The sequence below is a fragment of the Schistocerca americana genome, chromosome 10, assembly GCF_021461395.2.
Source record: "Schistocerca americana isolate TAMUIC-IGC-003095 chromosome 10, iqSchAmer2.1, whole genome shotgun sequence".
In the NCBI taxonomy this organism is placed as follows: domain Eukaryota; kingdom Metazoa; phylum Arthropoda; class Insecta; order Orthoptera; family Acrididae; genus Schistocerca; species Schistocerca americana.
Window position 1 is genome coordinate 89,698,552 of NC_060128.1, and position 21,217 is coordinate 89,719,768.

The following is a 21,217-nucleotide window of genomic DNA, read 5'->3' on the forward strand; positions in this document are numbered from 1 at the left end:
TGATATGTTACATCACACTTTCCGTTCCATAGAATACTGTAACCTTTTACTTCTGTTTGAAAGTACGAGGGACATTCATAAGTGGGGCAACACCTTTCTTTTCTTGGCCAGTTTCGATTTAAAAACTGCAGAATTTTATGTGGGACATCTTGGAATATTCCCGCTTCAGCCCCGATAGTTACGTGAAGTTTCAATGGGTGGCAGCACTATACGTAGCCTTCAAAATTGCTTTTGTAACGGAGGTGCAGTCCGAGCAGAGGATTGTCATTGAGTTTCTTTTGGCAGAAAACCAGAGCATCACAGATACTCATACATGTTTGCAGAATGTATACGGAGACCTGGCAATGAATAAAAGCACAGTGAGTTGTTTGGCGAAGCATCTGTGATCATTGCAGCAAGGTCGCACAAACCTGTCCAGTCTGCCGTGTGACGGCCTACCACACACAGCTGTGAATCCTGCAGTGTTGGGAGATGCGGACACTCTCATTTGAGGTGATCAACAAATCACAAACGAACTCCTTCCTGCACAACTGAATGCCTCTGGTAGTGATGACACACTTGTCCACCAGTTGGGCCACTCGAAAGTTTGTGACCACTGGGTTCGTCACCGCCTGATACAAGACCAGAAAGAGCAACAAAGGGCCATCTGTGCAGAATTGCTTGCACGTTAAGTGGCTGATGGTGGAAATTGTTTTTTGAACATTTTTACAGGTGACGAAACGTGGGTTCATCACTTCAAACCAGAAACCCTGGAGTGACACCACACCACTTCCCCTCCGAAGAAAAAGTTCGAAGCCACTACCTCGGCCGATAGTCGTGGTGACGGTCTTCTGAGACTCTTAAGAGGCTAATCCGTTTGATGCACTCACTCGTGGCACAACAATTGACTCTGAATTGTGTTGTGCTGCTCTCAGGAAATTGAAGAAATGACTTCTGCATGTTCATTGTGACAAAAATGGTAACAAATTTGCGATCTGAAGTTTTCCCGACGTATTTCCGATTTGAACAGTTCTCGGGTATCCGACCGGGTAGCATCGTAATTTCTCCACAGTATTTCGGCAGACGTACATGCTGCCATCTTCGGGTGGTTCCTGACGAATGCTGTGCTGTTCCTCTCGGCTAGTGTATATAGGGCGCCGAGACGAACAGCACAGCGTTCGTCAGAAACCACTTGAAGATGGCAGTGTGTACGTCTGCCGAAATATTGTGGAGAAATTAGGGCGCTACCCACTCGGATACCCGAGAACTGAAACAAATTTCTTCCCTGTGACAATGCAAGGCCTCACATAAGCCTGTGCGTACAAGAACAGCTCACAAAACTTCATAGGACTGGACTTCTTCATCCACCCTACAGCCCAGATCCCGCATCTTGCGACTTCCATCTGTTTGGTCCAATGAAGGATGCTCTCCGTGAGAAGCAGAATGTGGATGATGGCGAGGTTATTGAAGCCACAAGACATTTGAAGTCAGCCAGTGGAGTGGTACCTTGTGGGCTTACGGACCTTCCCTGTAAGATGGCACAAGGCCGTCACAATGAATGGAAGTTATGTTGAAAAACAGCTTTTTGTAGCGAAAGGAATGGGAAATGATATGGTGTATTGGAATCCTGAAGAAAACTGTGCTGCTTTCAGGAGAAAAAATGTGTTGCATTAGTTATTGAATTCCACCGTATAACAGTGAATATGTGCTAAATGAATATATGTTTTACCTAATTAAGTTATCACTGGTGACATCGCTTATGAATCTAAATAATACAATGAACAGCAATTAACATTAGTGAAAAACAAAAGTTGTAGTATTAAATGTTTTCCTATGTAGTAAAAATTGTATCAGGCAGTATACTAAAAATGTGTATCAGTACTTCACCTAACCCATCTCCCTTCTTTATCAACTATTAAGGTGAGGTTTCTTCCCCAAACTCGTCATTTGGAAAATACGAGGTCATCTTATATTCACAGACTAAACTATTTCTGACAGGGTAAAAGTTTCTACAGTGTTCAATAGATTAAGATGGGGTTCTTCTTACATTGACAGATGAAGCTTTGGCTGTTGAGGTTTTGTATAAATTCTTTTTGAAGGGTTTCTGATACAAAGTCCTCAATGCATTATTGATCTCGTTCTATCAATCACGTGTCATTTGACCTGTGGTGCTAGTGCAGTGGATAGATACGTGAAAAACAGTGAACCAGCTAGTTCAACAATCTAATGCTCTGTTTAAAAAATTGACAGTTTGCTGAAACACAGGAGGAAATAGTATTAAATGCTACCAACACACAAACTTTTGTTGTATTTTAATATGTTTGCGATAGATGTTCTCGTACACATACGAATACTGTATACACACATTTATGCTGCTTTTTAAGTAGAGGTAATACTTAAAGGCAAAAGTATTGTACTTCAAAAACCATTACGTGATTCTGAACCCACATTACTATTTTATTTGCTTATGAGAAACTATATTTACAAAGTGTGCTGCAAATGAAAATTCAGTAGCTGTTCACATATTAGAATACCAGGGGAAATTTTACCAGCTTTTTGTCAACTGTAGAGCAAGATAGTAACATTTAGATGAAATGAGAAACAAAATTAATCCAGAATTAAATGTCTAACAAACAAAACAAATGACATTAAACTGACTGAAGTATTATCGCAAGAATAAATCACAGCAGGAAGACCTATTGAGGAGATAGTACCAAGAGACGGCATAGATCATGGGATGAGCGATAGATAGTTCAAGAAATGAACTGTGTCATAACTGTGATCTTTTCTTTAAGTATTAGTTGCTGTTGTTACATATGCACTGCACCCTAGAAGCTATTGCCACCCACATTTCACTGTTGCTCAAGCACAGCACTATGGAGTAGTGGTGGTGGGTGGGGCGGGGGGGGGGGGGGGGGGGACACAACAGTGATACCTCCTCCTTAGCTGAGAAGTGTAATGAGTGTGGGGAGAGGAGTGGTGAGTAGGCAACAAATTTCATCTCGCTGCCAACCATGGGAGTCGGTACTGCATACTTTGGCTTTTTATGAACATCTACCATGAGATTGACAGGAAGTGCAAAATGGCTAAGCAGGGATGGCTAGACGAAAAATGTAAGGCTGTAGAGGCCTATCTCAGTAGGGGTAAGATAGATACTGCCTACAGGAAAATTAAAGAGACCTTTGGAGAAAAGAGAACCACTTGTATGAATATCAAGAGCTCAGATGGAAAACCCAGTTCTAAGCAAAGATGGGAAAGCAGAAAGGTGGAAGGAGTATGTAGAGGGTACAAGAGCGATGTACTTGAGGACAATATTATGTAAATTGAAGAGTATGTAGATGAAGATGAAATGGGAGATATGATACAGCGTGAAGAGTTTGACAGAGCACTGAAAGACTTGAGTCGAAACAAGGCTCTGGGAGTAGCAACATTCCATCGGAACTACTGGCGGCCTTGGGAGAGCCAGTCCTGACGAACCTCTACCATCTGCTGAGCAAGATATATGAGACAGGCAAAATACCGTCAGACTTCAAGAAGAATATAATAATTCCGATCCCAAAGAAAGCAGGTGTTGACAGGTGTGAAAATTATCGAACTATCAGTTTAATAAGTCAGGGCTACAAAATACTAATGCGAATTCTTTACAGACGAATGGAAAAATTGGTAGAAGTTGACCTCGGGGAAGATCAGTTTGGATTCCGTAGAAATGCTGGAACACGTGAGGCAATACTGACCCTACGACTTATCTTAGAAGAAAGATTAAGGAAAGGCAAACCTATGTTTCTAGCATTTGTAGACTTAGAGAAAGCTTTTGACAATGTTAACTGGACTACTCTCTTTCAAATTCTGAAGGTGGCAGCGGTAAAATACAGGGAGCGAAAGGCTATTTACAATTTGTGCAGAAACCAGATGGCAGTTATAAGAGTCGAGAGGCATGAAAGGGAAGCAGTGGTTGGGAAAGGAGTGAGACAGGGTTGTAGGCTCTCCCCGATGTTATTCAAGCAGTAAAGGAAACAAAAGAAAATTTGGAGCAGGTATTTAAATCCACGGAGAAGAAATAAAAATTTTAAGGTTCGCCGATTACATTGTAATTCTATCAGAGACAGCAAAGGACTTGGAAGAGCAGTTGAACGGAATGGACAGTGTCTTGAAAGGAGGATATAAGATGAACATCAACAAAAGCAAAACGAGGATAATGGAATGTAGTCGAATTAAATCGGGTGATGCTGAGGGAATTAGATTAGGAAATGAGACACTTGAAGTAGTAAATGAGTTTTGCTATTTGGGGAGCGAAATAACTGATGATGGTCGAAGTATAGAGGATATAAAATGTATACTGGCAATGGCAAGGAAAGCTTTTCTGAAGAAGAGAAATTTGTTAACATTGAGTTTGGACAAGAAGAGAATAGAAGCTTTTGAAATGTGATGCTACAGAAGAATGGTGAAGATTAGATGGGTAGATCACGTAACTAAAGAGGAGGTATTGAATAGAATTGGGGAGAAGAGGAGTTTGTGGCACAACTTGACAAGGAGGAGGGACTAGTTGGTAGGACATGTTCTGAGGCATCAAGAGATCACAAATTTAGCATTGGAGGGCAGTGTGGAGGGTAAAAATCGTAGAGGGAGACCAAGAGATGAATACACTAAGCAGATTCGGAAGGATGTAGGTTGCAGTAAGTACTGGGATATGAAGAATCTTACACAAGATAGAGTAGCATGGAGAGCTGCATCAAACCAGTCTCAGGACTGAAGACGACGACAACAACAACAACAACAACAACAACAACAACAACAACAACAACCATGTTTAAACTGTTTGCCTGTATCCATTTGTATTCAGAATCAAATTGACTTTACAATTGGTCTGACACTCAACAATAGCATACATTTCTGCAGGAGATGCTAAAAGTCTAGACTGCGGCCAGTGTTGTACTCACGTGTTTAGTGCAACAGTGTTGTCGGTACTCACTGTGAGCTATGATGCAAACGATAGGAGTGTGTCAGCTGCTGGTTCTAAACAGCCAGTGAGAGAGCGGCAAGCGGGCGATATATTTTTGTAGTAAAAGACATTGTAACATTCTCACATCAGTATAGATGCGAAATCGGCTTTGTGTTAAAGTATTTGGAAGACACACCCAAATATGTGTAACAATGGAGATATAAGTTTCACAACTCTCTATTAGGGGTGGTGGTGGTGGTGGTGGTGGTAGTTGTTGTTGTTGTTGTTATAAAAAATAGTGGTACCACATATGACAGGCTAAACAAAGGCAGCAGTGAAGATGAAATTTAATGTAAACATTTTCTTTTTGTTTTATTTTGGTTTCTTCTTTTATTATCAGAATGTTGACAACCAATAAATAGCATAAGTTAGAATAGGTGTAATGCTAATTTTTTAGACAGATACATTGTCATTAAAAGTTTGTCATTTAGACTAGCCAGAATATGTTAAAAAATAAGTTTTTCTCAAGGAACCTCTTAAAAAAAAGAGGGGGGGGGGGTGCCTTATATTCAGGCTTATAGTATTCTTGGCTGAATAAAGTAAATACTAGCCATGACAGCCTTTGCTGTAGAGTTTTTTCTTTCCTTGGGAGCCTTGTTATATTAGAGCTTAGAATATAATAAAAGATCCTGCAGCAGATTGCTTTTACGGGTCTAAAGCTAACTTTGATGTGTTTTAATTGCATTCTATTATCTTTGGTTCTCCCACAGGCCACGACACAGTCTAAAACAGGACAGCAAGTACCTCCAGCAAAGCGCAGTCCAGTGCCGCGGGACTACTCGGCCTGGGAGAAGTACGATGCAGACAAGGAGTTGACGTTAATGGAGATAGAGGAGCAGCAGCAGCAAGAGGAGAGGGAGAGGAAGCGGCGGGAGGAGCAGCTGCAGGTGCAGCGCCTGCAGGACGAAATGAAGAAAGCGGGGAAGGGAAATGCCGAGATGGTGGTACCAGGTTTGTCGTCGGGCTTTCTCTCGTAAAGCTGTCAATGTCCTGTAGAAAAAGGAAGTACAGTATACTCCTGGTTATTTGGGAAAATGTGGGGAAGAGAAGATGCACAAATAATAAAAAACATGAAGAACTGACATATTTTCAAATGTGTATTTGGAATGGTGTCTACTAAATGGGTAGTAATGTCGGTGGCCAATGTCTGTGTGTGCTCGGGCACGGCTCAGCGCAGTAGTATTCTGCTGCCGGTCTGTCTTAGGATCTGTGGTTGCCCCTAGCAGCCCACAACTTGGGCTTCTGGTCCCTGGGTGTGGGTGGCGTGTGTAAAAATGCACGAATAATCCACACATAAATAATTGCGAGTACACTGTACTAAATTTAAAAGTTGCGCAAAATGTTGTGATCTTCTCCTGTTGTTTGAGCTGCTTTGTTTACTCCCCAGATTTTATGAGAGAAGATCAGAAAGTAATGCACAATAATTTTATTATTAAAATGTTTAATAGGTAACAAAAAAAAGATCTGAAATTAACTCGCATCATTCGCCTACTTTTTCTACATAGTCTACAGCTTTCTCAACACATTTCTCCCATTGTGGTATCAGTTTCAGTATGCCCTGTTTGTGGAAGTCCATTTGTTTGGAGTATAGCCATCTATGGACTTCTGATTTTCACTTCCACATCTGTCATGAAGCATTAGCCGGCTAGGAATTTCTTCGTGGCACCGAACAGAAGAAAAGTGTAAGGTCCGGACGGTATAGTGGATGCTGGAGCACCTCCCATAAAAGTTTAGCAATTTTCTTATAATCAGGAGCAGCTAGGTGGGGTTGAACATTGTCATGAAGAAGTTTGACACTGTCAGTATTAGAGTTGTTGTGTTTGTTAAACAGGGCATGACACAATTTAACCAAAGTTTTAATGTAGGCTGCAGCATTCAAAGTGGCCTCTTGGCTGCCAGTAATACACCGTGCATAAAGCAGAACACTGTCACAGCACTTTCCTAGTAGATTCAGTCAGTTTGAATTTTTTTGTACTGGAGAACCAGCATATTTCCACTTCGTAGAGGCTTGCTCGGTTCGGGGTGTGTGGTGGTATGCCCATTACTCATCACAAATAATGATTCCTTTCTCAAATTCATGCCCTTCTGCAGCGTAATGTTATTTTAAACTACAGAAACTTGGTGCCATGCACTCAGATGGTCTGTGGTATTGCCCTGTTGTCGGATGGCTGGCCAAGGTGGCCGAGCGGTTCTAGGCGCTACAGTCTGGAACTGCGCGACCACTACAGTCGCAGGTTTGAATCCTGCCTCGGGTATGGATGTGTGTGATGTCCTTAGGTTAGTTAGATTTAAGTAGTTCTAATTTCTATGGGACTGATGACCTCAGCAGTTAGGTCCCATAGTGCTCAGAGCCATTTGATTTTGTTTTTGGATGCTCTGGACAATGCATGACTACAAATGCTTTGCCTGCTGGAGATTGCGATGTATCGAAGGTGGCCCATATGCTCGATGGTAGCGTGCCATCCTTCCACTGTGGGGGCCTGGGGCAAACCTGCCAGGGTCCTGACACATCCATTGTAGTTTCATGAAAAGATGTACCTGGGACAAACGCGTTAACAGCTGTTAGTTTGCACACAGAAAGTCTTTTACAAATTGTGTCGTCCCTGAAAAGGGCCTTTTTTGCAGCAAAGACATTGTTTATTTAAAGCAGGTGCTCAAACTGGGGACCCTCTGATGCGACACAAGCTCGATAACATTGAAAGGTGTTTTGCCAAACTCTTTCAAAGATTCCTGGTATTGCCCTGATGTGATTGGCGGCATGTTGAATGCGATCCATTAAATCCTGTTCATTTCTGGCTGATTCGCATCTGGGTGGGTCAACAAGAACCTTGAAGAATCCCCATAGAAAAAAGTTCAGTGGCATAAGGTCTGGTGATCATGGAGGCCATATCCTATGAGCACCTCTGAATTACCTGGCCATCGAAGAGTTCATTTAAATATGAGCGCACAGCATGACTGTTGTGTGGGCACCCCATCGTGCTGCAACCACATGCGTTGCCATATGTACAGGGAACATCTTCCAGCAGGCCGGGTAGAGCTTCTTGCGAAAAGTGAAGGTAATTTGCCCCGGTAAGTCAAGAACTTAGACGGTCCAGCCCAGTCAGATGGTCCCCGACAATGCCTGACCAAATGTTGAGTGAAAATCATTCCTGGTGTCCGTGGACGTATGTGATGTGAGGATTTCCACTTGCCATGCAATGAACGTGTAAAGTGTTGTATAGGCCATCCCGATGGAAGGTGCACTCGTCGGTAAACAACACAATGCTAGGGAAGTCGGGATCTCGTGTAACACATCGTAGAAACCACCGGCAAAATCCTAGCCCCTTTTCATAGACTACCACACGATTTAGTTCTTGGACAGTGTGGAAACTAAATGGATGGTGGCTGTCATCCCTCAAAACGTTCCCAGACTAACCGATGAGTGACTCTCATGTCGTGGCCAACTGCTCGAGTACTTGTTGTAGGCACTCCCTCGAATCGTTCGAGAACAGTCTCTTCAAATGCAGCATTCCGACGTGTTCGAGGTCTTCCAGCATCACCACAATATCCCCCTAACGAGCCTGGTTTGCCGAGTCACTGGTGAATTGCTGTAAACGTTTGTGGGTGTGGGTGGTGTCTTGATGGGTACTATTCCTCATACAATCGTCGAGCTTCATGCGCATTACCGTATCTCATCGTCCTTCAAATGAATACTGTGCTGCCACGCTTACTGTATGAATAAATCGCAGCTGACGTCTGTGTGCTCCGAAGCGAAGCTTACGTGTGAATGCCTGTGACGTGAGGTGCAGACAAACAGCAAGACGTATTAGAGATGTGTGCATATCTGTTGGGGCTGTGACAGGGCAAGGGAAGTTTGTACTTGTGAACAGACAACCATAGCGCTGCCTGTCAACCAACGAATGGCAACAGGACAATCCCGTGGCCAATCGGAGCACATGGCACCAAGTTTCCATAGTTTAAAAGTGGTGCGTTGTCGGCCTACACAACATTAGTAATTTTGGTTCCTACTGGCATCAGCTATCCAAGGTTAAAATTTCGTGACACAATTTTTCTCCACCCTCTATATTTCACATTGATACATGTGTGTTCTTGGTTTTACTGTAATAAATAGACATAAAATAAAAATAAATAAATAAAAATTTTATTGGATTGTGCTGCATATTAAACAAGTGTATCATATTATTTACTAAATAGTGAGAATGAAGGTTTCATTACAACTGCAGGGAGGGAATGTTGTGTGTGCAGTTTTTGATGCAGCCTTTAGTGTTGGACATGGTGGAGAAGCGAACATTATAACTCATGTGAATCCAAATAGACAGTGCACTTAATTGCACTGTATGACCATCAAACTGTCAAGAACACTGATTTCGAAACACATGGGATCGCTCGCACATCTTGTAAATAAGGTGCTTCTCCTTTTTCTAGCAGAACATTCAATAATGGTTTAAAAAGATGGAACTAGTTTTGTAATGAAAAAATGGTCTAAATAAATACAACTCTCATGGAAAAGGGCTTCCTTTATTCAATAATTTTTAAGGTTTGGTGTCCGCTGAGAAGTAAAAAAATTGTTTGCTGATGTGGTTGAGCCAGGAGCATTAATTTGAAGTATCATTGCAGCCAAATAAATTTTCTGTGACATGTGCCCCGATTTATGTCGCAGCTAACTTGACACCGACAGAACGGGAGCTGTTGGCCACTAGAGAGAAGGATAAAGGCAACGATTTCTTCAAAGTGGCCGATTACAGCAACGCCATCAAGCACTACTCTGCTTCAATTCAGATTCTCCCGACACCTGTCGCCTACAACAATAGGGCCATAGCAAGTAAGTAGTTGTGGCATGTGCTGAAGTGTATGTCCAAACATTGTTTATTGCAATTTTGTCATATGATGACATGATGGAGACCATTGCTGTTATTTGAAGACAAATGTTGATGGTGTTAGGACAGCAACCAACCACACAAAAACAGCACTATATCCTTAATGAACAAACAGAGTTAGCTAACACCCCTTTCCTGAAAAATTTCCAAAAATTATTTTCCAGTCTCCAAAGCAAATAATATTAGTACGCCTATCTGCAGGTCAAGTAGCAAATTTATATGTTACTATAATTCTCATGATGCTAAATGTAGTTAAATAATGTACTATTTTACCTATACAGTAAAAAAAACAACAACAACAATACTTTATAATTAGTGTAACCGTATCAACTCAAAAAATCAATGTCTCTGTACTAGTGTAAAAGGCACTTCAGTTGCGTAAGTGACTATGATCCTTTCCAAACATATGACATCTGAAAATGTTACAATATATCATAGCATCTTTGATACTCATATGTTTGTAAGCTCTTTGTGTGCATCAAAACATGTGGTGCATGGTAGAAATCTTCTTGGTGACAAATCTAAAGTGTGCAGTGAGAAAAATATATGTATGCAACAATAAGAATGCAGTGGGAATCTATTCACATCTGTTGGACGAATGTTATGAAAACACACACTCCAAACCGACATTTCTCGTAAGTCACATGCAACAAAAATGTATAACGCAACCATCTGTGTATGGCGTACTTATAATTATGTATTATTTATATTTTAGGACAATTAATCTGTAAAAAACACATCACATATCATAAAGAAAGCGTGTAAACCGTCTGAGGATGAATCACAATGATTTGAAACCGGTAACGGGACCCTTTGAATAAAGGAACTGAAAGTAAATTTGTGGCTGGTTGCTGTCCTAACACCATCAACATTGTTTATTATCTCTATCTCTATCTCAATTCACACACACACACACACACACACACACACACACACACTAGGAGCCTACACATGATTGTCATTTTTGCAGCACAAAATCACTTGTTCTGATGCCAGTGTGTCCCTTTTCAGCCCCATTCACCTGCTGTACACACTAATGGATTCCTGTCCTGCACACTGCCTGCCTCCCTCTCTTCCACCAATTGCCCCTTCCCAACCCCTCCTCTCACTTCCTGCCTCTCTCCCTCCACCTACCCACCCAACACAACCCCTCGCCACAGACTACATCTCTGCTCTTCCAAACCTAATCTGCAATGATTTCCCCTGCCATATCCTCACGCATCTCTAATCCACCCACGTTCCCCAAGAGTCAGCTGAATAGGTGTGCCCCCCTTGTCACCCGTATCACCACGGATTAGAGTAAATGAACCGTGTTCGTATATGCGAAGACAGTAACTTTTTCTCGAAAGAACAGACTGTTGATGACCGTGCAGCTTTTCCCTGGAATAAATGATGACTGACAACCTAAGCTGCTGACAGGTGTTGTTGATATACCTCGATGTGGACAGCTGAAAATGTGTGCCCCGACCGGGACTCAAACCGGGGATCTCCTGCTTACATGGCAGACGCTCTATCCATCTGAGCCACCCAGGACACAGATGAATAGCGCGACTGCAGGGACTTATCGCTTGCACGCTTCCTGTGAGACTCACATTCCCAACTGTCCACAATTCTATATATGTATTTTGCCATATAGACATTTTGCCCACCCACTCATTACTCGCATTCGCTTTGGCAATTCCCGTAAGAGTTTGGGCAACCTGTGCGCATTTGCACAGACGAAGGTCAGTGGCTGGGTAGCCTTTAACTATATATCATTTATTCCAGGTAAAAGCTGCACGGTCATCAACAGTAACTGTTCTTTCGAGAACAAGTTACTGTCTTTGCATATATAGTTAAAGGCTACCCAGCCATTGACCTTCGTCTGTGCAAATGCGCACAGGTTGCCCAAACTCTTACGGGAATCGCCAAAGCCTGCGCGAGTAATGAGTGGGTGGGCAAAATGTCTATAAGGCACAATACATATGTAGAATTGTGGACAGTTGGGAATGTGAGTCTCACGGGAAGCGTGCAGGGGATAAGTCCCTGCAGTCGCTCTATTCATCTGTGTCCTGGGTGGCTCAGATGGATAGAGCGTCTGCCATGTAAGAAGGAGATCCCGGTTCGAGTCCCGGTCGGGGCACACATTTTCAGCTGTCCACATCGAGGTATATCAACAACACCTGTCGGCAGCTTAGGTTGCCAGTTAGTCATCATTTGAACCGTGTTCTTTGCCTGGGCTTTGACTATCTATGAGGAGCATTGAGTAAGTAATGCAACACACTTTTTTCTGAGGGTGGGTCGGTTTTATTCAGGATTTCAGTACATCACATCATTTCTCACTCTTTTGGCTTCAAAACTCTATTATTCAACATAATCTCTGTTCAGTGCAGCTGCTATCTGCCACCATATTGGGAGGGCCTGCACAATACCACACTACTAGTCGATGCTGGAGCCAACGTCTTACAGCGTCAATAACCTCACTGTTATCCATTTACTGCTTTCTACAGAGTGCATCAATCACTGGGGCAAACAGATGGAAATGAGAAGGCATGAGATCCGGGCTGTAGGTTGGCGAGGAAGAACAGTCGAGGTTATTTTCCTAAATCGCTACAGGTGAATGCCAGAATGCTTCTTTTGAAAGGGCACAGCTGATTTCCCTCTGCATCCTTTCCTAATCAGAGCCTCTGTTCCAACTCTGAAGTCCTCTTTCTCGATGGGACTTTAAACACTAATCTCCTCCTCCTCCTCCTCCTCCAGACTAGTCCACTGGAGTTTCGTGAGCCCCTCCCATTTCTGCAGTTTTATAGAGAAGAAGTTGGTTTGCAAGTTTTGTCGTGACACACCCCCTATTGCAGGAGTGACAACTGTTTGTGGACAGCCTGCGCGCAGGAGATGGGACAGGTGTGCACGACCTTGTTTTGATGACAGATGCCTCACCCAGTGACTCACTGTGCTTTTGTTCACTGTAGACATTCTTCAAGCACCTATGAATGCCTGCAGTGCTCTGGTTCTCTAGCAAAAGAAACTCAGTTACAGCTCTCTGCTTGGAACACACCCCTGTTGCAGTTGCCATTTTGAAGACAACACAGTGCCACCACCTTTTGGACTTTCATGAAACGATAGGGGATGAAGTGCGGATATTCCACAATGCCCCACAACAAATTCCTCATTTTTCAGTTGAAACTGCTGTGAAAAAGTGTTGCATTGCTTACTGAAAGACCCTCATGTAGTCGTGCCTGGAAGTGAGGGATACTCAACTACACCTTCTAAAGTGATATTCCTCCTCCCAGTGAACCTGCACATCATTCTGGCCTATTGCTATGCCAACCCCCTTGTCACATGGGTCATATCCCTGTCAAAGACCCAGGTACAAGACGTGTCTGATTCGCCCACCCAGCACTTTGTACTCTAGTCTTGTCACAGTCTTACTCTACCCCAACAGAGGCAGGGCCTCCTATTATCGCAGATATGTCATGTACTTACTCTGCTGCAATTTCTACACAGCTTTTTGTGTGAGCATGACCACCGTCCAGCTGTGAAATGAATGGCCTCTGCTGAACTACGGCTGAGAACAGTTTTGACCACCTAGTAGCACTGTGCACGAGTTCAGTGGCTGCTACACAACCTGTGTGATTGTGTCCTTCCCCCCCCCCCCCCCCCCCCCCCTCCATCACTAGATTTATCCTTGCAACATACGCTTCACTCCCATAATCCCACTGGTTTGATCACTGATAACCCACTGCACACATACCATCTACACAACAGACTCCTCTCCCTCTGTCCTGTCAACCCATCCCCCACACTACAGCATTGTCATCATTATATGCCTCAAACTCACTATCCACAGTGCCTGTGTGTCCCATACCTATCCCATACACCTGCTGCCTCTCCCTGCCTCTTGCCCATCTCTCACACTGCCTGCCTCCCTCTGCTCTGCAAACCCTCCCACCCCCAACCCCTCTTTCTCCTGCTTCCCACTTTGTTCTTCCTCAACCACCCCACCCAACATTTGCCCTCATCCTAGCCTACCTGCCAACCTGAAGTCACAGCTTTGTGTGTTCAGTCAGCACAGTGTAGGTGCACAATGTGTGTGTGTGTGTGTGTGTGTGTGTGTGTGTGTGTGTGTGTGTGTGTGTGTGTGTGTGTGAGAGAGAGAGAGAGAGAGAGAGAGAGAGAGAGAGAGAGAGAAAGCATGCTTCTGCGAGCTCTTGCTTGTGAAATGATTCGTCTGAAAGCTAGCATGTTTTCATTCATTTTTGTGTGCTATTGGTGTATGGTCTCAGTTAATTTCAATGTTTCCCACACATTTTATGTTGTTTATTACATTGTTGGTCACTTATCAGCTCGTTTTTTCTCATAAATTGATATATTTATTGACAGACTAGTATTAATATTACAAAATTTTTAATTTATAGTATTAGTCTTCTTTTTTTTGGTGATATTATGAATTATTTCAATAGTACTGTGCTTCAACTGTTGCCCATATGAGTGTACTTGTTTAATATTTAGTAGAATGTGCAATTAATACTGCCTTTCATATAAAGATCACAGTTTATCAAACCTTGAAAATTTATGTGACACAAACAGTGAATACATACGTGTTTTTAACAGGCATTGTCAGTTTTAATGATTATGCTAATTAATTGCGGAATGAAACAAAATGCTCAAAATAAAAGCCAAAAGTTTCAATTGTCATCTCAGAATTGTATTTTATTGCCAAAAACCTGATATGATGAACATTAGGGTAAAAAAATATGAATGTATCAGGTTATTCACTAGTTTCTTGTATCAGCTGTTGCATTAAAAACTGTATAAGATAGTCAAATCTCAAGCTAAACCACCATCAGTGTGTTTACCTTTTATTCTAGATAATGGAACATTTGGTTGTTCATCTTGCTGTCTACCTGATACAGTACCACTGAAGACTCATTTTATCCTTTTCAGTTTTGTTGTTGGTGGCAGTGGTTTGCTTAGTATCAGAAACTGTTATAAACTGCTTTCACAATACACTGTTTGTCTTTACAGTACTTTAATCAATTCTGCCATCTATTGTTACAGGAAATAAGATGTCAAAATGGATGGATGTTTGTAAATATTGAAACAATAAACCTAGGTTAATTAGAACATTACTGTGATTTACTAGGCACAGCCTTATATTAGATGGTGTTGCTTTTGTTGTCTTAAGATCTTTTAATTTTCTTATGTAGTCAGTCAGATGGGGAGTTTCCCTTTAATGTAGAGTCTGGGCTGCAGCTTAGAGACTGCTGATAATATGTAAACCACTTGGGTGATAGAAAACAAGATGGCAGAAGAGACGAATATGTCACATGTATTAAAACAATTTGTGCTGTGTATACATTTCACAGAGGTGTGACATAGTGAAAACCATCACTCACAAAAGCTAAATTATGTTTGGCAATCTGTATAAAAATACACTGTTATTCATAAGAGCCTGCATGTTGCTGTGTTTTCAATATTTTTATGTGGTTCTATGCTAAATACATGAAATGATTGACTTAACAGCTGCTATGACTAATCCATAAGATGAGAAATTTTAAAGTAGTTGACCATATCAAAAGGAAAATACAATAAAAAAGTTAGTAAATTAGTAGACAGAATGTCAGCCAGTAGGTGTAATGTTAAGTATTGTCAGTGAAAACATACAAAAGTAGATACTGTTCTAGCCTGCAGAACTATTAGTTCCTTCCTTTGGGAGGATATATGGATAGGTTGAGGGAGTTTAAAAAAGACTGTAGGATGAAAGGATGCCACCTATAGCGGTGACAAGGGCAGACAGAATCCTCCTGAGGAAACTTGCAATTCTTATCCTTCCAACAAGTTGCTCCCTTTTACCCTATAGCCCAGGTGGTGTGCCCTACCTTTCCAACCTTTCCATAGCATTCCCTGTATCCTCCCTGAGGAATGACCTATTAGTTCTGGAAGATACACAAGTTTCTTCACTTTCACATTTGTTTGTGTGTGTGTGTGTGTGTGTGTGTGTGTATTGTCAGTTGTTGTTATCTTCTTCAGTCGAGAGACTTGTTTGCTGCAGCTCTCCATGCTACTCTATCCTGTGCAAGCTTCTTCATCTCCCAGTACCTACTGCAGCCTACATCCTTCTGAATGTGCTTAGTGTATTCATCTCTTGGTCCCCCTCTACGATTTTTACCCTTCACGCTGCCCTCCAGTACTAAATTCGTGATCCCTTGATGCCTCAGAACATGTCCTACCAGCCGATCCCTTCTTCTAGTCAAGTTGTGCCACAAACTCCTCTTCTCCCCAATTCTATTCAATACCTCCTCATTAGTTATGTGATCTACCCATCTAATCTCCAGCATTCTTCTGTTGCACCATATTTCGAAAGCTTCTATTCTCTTCTTGTCTATACTGTTTATTGGCCATATTTCACTTCCATACATGGCTACACTCCATACAAATACTTTCAGAAACGACTTCCTGACACTTAAATCTATACTCGATGTTAACAAATTTCTGTCTTCAGAAACGCTTTCCTTGCCATTGCCAGTCCACATTTTATATCCTCTCTACTTCGACCATCATCAGTTATTTTGCTCCCCAAATAGCAAAACTGATTTATTACTTTAAGCGTCTCATTGCCTAGTGTAATTCCCTATTGTCAGTATTGTGCAATTTACAGGCAAGTTCTCTCGAACAATTCAGTCTCATTATTTATAAAAATACTTATTTCAATATGAAAGACCTGTTTGATAAAGAATGATTGTTACTCATCCTCATAATTTTGAGGGTCCTTTTTAAAATAGTTTCCTTTTGGTGGGATGCACTTGCCCCAGCATATCCGCCAGTCTGCAAGGGCATACAGGAAACCATTTTTTGAATGGTCCCACAGAATCACCACCACAGTCTTCATTACTGTTTCCTTTCACAGAAGCGTTTCCCCATATTAGGGAATATAAAAAGTCTTATGGAACTAAATCTGGACTTAAAAAGGGTGAAGGATGCACTTCGCACACCGCATGCAAATATCTTTTCATTAGGTAATAGTCTTGGAACTCACTGTTCACAAAATGTTTCGTGTATAAAAAATGTTCTGTCACCAGCTTGCGGGTGGCACCCAACGAAATTTTCAGTATTCCAGAACAAATTAATGATATTATTTGCCAATCCTCTCTCACAAGAACCGCAGCAGTGTTGATGTCTTCTGTGAAAGCAGTAACAGGAGTGTCAGGTGCACTCTCCTTTGAAATTGTTTTCCCCCTTTAACCCTGTGGTGCATGAATTTCACTGCAGTGACAACTTATAATGGTCAATTTTCTGGCGTTTTCAATCAGTCCTGAGGCTGTAAATGCCTGCAGGAGACAACACCAGAAGGGGGTGCCGATTGCAGTGAACTGTGTGCAATTGCAGCCTCAGGACTGGTTGGAAATGCCAAAGAAGTGACCATTAACAGCTGTCCAGTGTAGTGGACGCTATGCGACACGGGGTTAAACAGTTCAAACTATCTTCGAGCTCTGCTGCAGGAAGAACAGACTCTCCAAAGACCTCCTGTAACATTGCGTAGGCTCAGCTGAACACTTATTGAGATACAGAATTTCAAAGCCACATCACCTCCATTCTTGAGATAGTGATACTTGAATATCTCAATTTGCCTTCCTCTCACAGTTAGGAACCGGGAGTGCCAACAATGAAACTAGTATGGTGTGTTTGTTACACCGTATGCCAACAGAATGTCGAAGATTACCGTATTTACTCGAATCTAAGCCGCACCTGAAAAATGAGACTTGAAGTCAAGGAAAAAAATTTTCCTGATTCTAAGCCGCACCTGGAATTTGAGACTCGAAATTCAAGGGGAGAGAAAAGTTTTAGACCACACCTCCAAATCAGAACAAAGCTGTCCGTTGTAACATGAGACACAATTTAGGTTGAATGGATGAAGATACAGCTACAGTAGTTTGGTTCGAGTTGTAAGCGTAACAGTTAAGATTTACCAAGTAGCAATTGCTATGTGTCAGGCGCTCCGTCCGTATTTACACGGGTACCCTTCCTTTTTCACGTGCTTCGTCTGGTTTGAATCGATTGCTTATTGTGCTTAGATCTGATACGTGCCGTTCTCTTTGTTATAGGTGTTTACCTTACTCTAAGCTGAAAATCCATTATTGTACTGTGTCATGCATTGTTTGTCACATTCTGATAATGAGTGTTTACGACCTGTTGCCGCTCGCTTTTGTGCGCGCTACTGCTGCTTACAATATAAAAATAAAGAGAGGAATTGTCTTACCAGCGAAACAGTGGCAAGAGACTGCTATTTGTGTGCGTATGATAGAAGATGTTCTGAACGAGAGTTTAGTGAAAATTTTTCTCCGTTTGAAAATCTTTGCAGACGCCTTATTAGTACATTACATTCTGCACAGAAATTAGTCATCTTAGATATAAAAATCTAGTCAGTTGCCATGCTTCATTTCTGACTGTATCACTATTCAGCATAAGAATAATACGAATATAAACATGACATGACATATGTATATTCTTCCGTGGTTACTGTTGTCTCACTCTAGCTGCGTAGTTTATTACGCAGACAGGATTTAAATGAGATAGCCGCAAACACGAGAGGATACACGGCATAATGTTTACATTCTTCTACCTTTTCTTTTAATTTATTTGCTGACACAGAGGTTTTGCTGCCAGTATTTATCTTTGTGCCTGCAAAGCATGCCTGTGTAGCGCTACATATATTCGACGGCAGAAGTTAGTGTGGTGGCACCTACCAACATTTTTCTGAACTTCTGCTTCCTTCGCACTCGATTCTAAGCCGCAGGCGGTTTTTTGGATTACAAAAACTGGAAAAAAGTGCGGCTTATATTCGAGTAAATACGGTAAACTATAATGTGAGAAATTGTGATCATGAAAAGGGATCATTCTTACCTACTTTGTTGAATAATGATATTTACTAAGTAGGGTGCAAACAGTAACTGTTTACAAAGTACGAAAGTGGTATAGGGGAAACTCGAGACCGTTTGAGACAGGAAGCAACCTCAAGTGGGCCTGTGAAAGCAACTAAAACTATAGAGTGCACGTCAAGTGAGATTTTGAATATCGTCTTGTGCTCTTACATCACCAGCTTAGTCGTTCTTTGGCATTTGGAGGCCATTTCTTTCTCGTGCTAAAATTGTCCTCAGATATTAAACACACATTTGTTCTTGCATTTGTAGATGTAAAATTGACATTTCTTTAGTTTTTACCTCAAAGTTTTGTGAATTTTAACACTATAAAATCAACACAGAAATTCTTTAGTTTCTCTGGTTGCTTTATTATGAGATTACTATGCTTAGATAAAAGTGCAAACATAGTTTTTGCATAATTTTTATGAAGGTGTTTACTCTTTCATATTGTGGGAAACTTTAAAATGCTAATTCAGTGAAATAAAATATTTCAGAAGTCTGACCAACTAAGTTAGTGGCATAAGAGAGTGAGAGTAGAGTGTACTGGAGCCTAGGTAGCTTTTATAGGCCAATTTGATGATGTTTCCCAGCTCGATAGGTCACATGTGTCCTGACAAACTGCACGTCTTGACTACCTGTACACTACTGTGATACATTGTGAACAGCTGTCATTTATGCCCTGTAGTACCAGCTGTATGAAGGGTCCTTTATTTTGTTGCAACCTGAAGCTTCATATTGTGCAGTGCTTTAGAAACATCATTTACATTATTCTGTGCTACTAGCATAGCTGTTTTCTTTGAGCTGTCTTTTACTTGGCCACAGTTCGCACAAAACATGTGGACATTAAATGAAAGAATAAGTGAATGAATAACATGCCTCAGTTTTACGATGAATGATTCTTATTGAGCACAGCACGCATTCTGTTGGTCTGTACTACTATTTATTTACTCAAAATAAAAGTGTTTCATGAATTATTTGTTTTTGTCAGTGATTAAACTGCATCGCTACGATGCGGCATTGAAAGACTGCAATGAAGTTCTTAAAGTGGAACCTGACAATGTGAAAGCTCTCATGAGAAGAGGAATTTCTCATCAAAACAGGAACAGTTACCAGAAGGTATGTACTGAGTCTCATACTTCCAGTGCATCTTGTGCAATTTCATTTACTTGTATCCATAATTACTGGGTATAGATGGATGGAGGAAGAGCGCGCTTGTACACACACACACACACACACACACACACACACACACACACAGAGAGAGAGAGAGAGAGAGAGAGAGAGAGAGAGAGAGAGAGTGTGTTCATGCTGGGTTACCACGGTGCCCCAGCCTTTGCATAATTATTTCCCTTCCGTGCTGCATGTCTAGCCTCTTGCTATTCTTTCTCCCCTCCCTTGGGGAACATGTTTTTAGGAATGTACAACACTGTCTGCAGCTGACATACGAACAGTCTCGCCACTGTTTTTCGTTTCATTTTTCTCTCTACATTCACCTTCCCCTACCATTCCTCCACTTCGTTGTTTGAGGCTCTATTTTTTCTTCTTCCCTGTGTGCTCCTGAAGGGTGGCCCACACACCATACCAGGTGTACCGGTATGAAACGAGCGTTTTTTTTTGTAAAAATGAAACACTAATTTTGAATTGAAAAGTAAAAACATTTTATTCAAAGTACTGACCATTGCTTTCTATACATTTTGCCCACCTTTCTGGCAATTTGTGGACACCACGCCAGTAGAAATGTTCGTCTTTTGAAGCAAACCAATCAGACACGCAATTTTAGACTTCTTCATAGGAATCAAAGTGTTCCTCAGCCAGTGCGTGTCCCATTGATGAAAATAAATGGTAGTCGGAAGGGGCCAAGTCTGCTGAATACAGCGGGTGGGGTAGCAGCTCCCAGCCAAGTGTTTAGATTGTATCCTGAACCAGTTTTGCTTTGTGTGCAGGTGCATTGTCATGTAAAAAAATCACTTTTTCATGTCTTCTGGCCCATTCTGGTCTTTTTTCAATCAATGCATAGTTCAAATTGATCATTTGTTTTCTGTAGCCATTAGTATTCACAGTTTCACTGGGTTTTAGAAGCTCATGATACACACCTTTCTGATCCCACAAAACAGAGCATTGTCTTCCTGCCGAATCGATCTGGTTTTGCAGTCGATGTTGATGGTTGTCCCGGATTAACCCATGATTTTTCCCGTTTAGGATTCTTAAAATAAATCCATTTTTCATTGCCAGTAACAATTCGATGCAAAATTGATTTTCTTTCATGCCTTTGAAGCAAAATTTGACAAATTGGTTTTCGATTTTCCATCTGTTTCATTCAATTCATGTGGCACCCATTTTCCACACTTCTGGATCTTTCCCATAGCTTTCAAACGGTCAGAAATTTTGTTGTGCAGCATTTAGCATTGCTGCCACTTGCTTCTGACTCAAAAGTATCATCTTCATCCAATATTGCTTGCAGT

At 41.6% G+C, this 21,217-nt stretch overlaps 1 protein-coding gene across 1 annotated transcript in view; it reads left to right on the forward strand.

Moving 5' to 3' along the window:
* Positions 1-21,217, forward strand: part of LOC124552583 — a 123,158-nt gene that overhangs the window by 33,061 nt on the left and 68,880 nt on the right. The window contains exons 4-6 of the mRNA XM_047126905.1: positions 5,689-5,929; positions 9,639-9,800; positions 19,744-19,871. Of these exons, the coding sequence (XP_046982861.1) occupies positions 5,689-5,929; positions 9,639-9,800; positions 19,744-19,871 (531 nt within the window). The remainder of the gene's footprint in view (positions 1-5,688; positions 5,930-9,638; positions 9,801-19,743; positions 19,872-21,217) is intronic.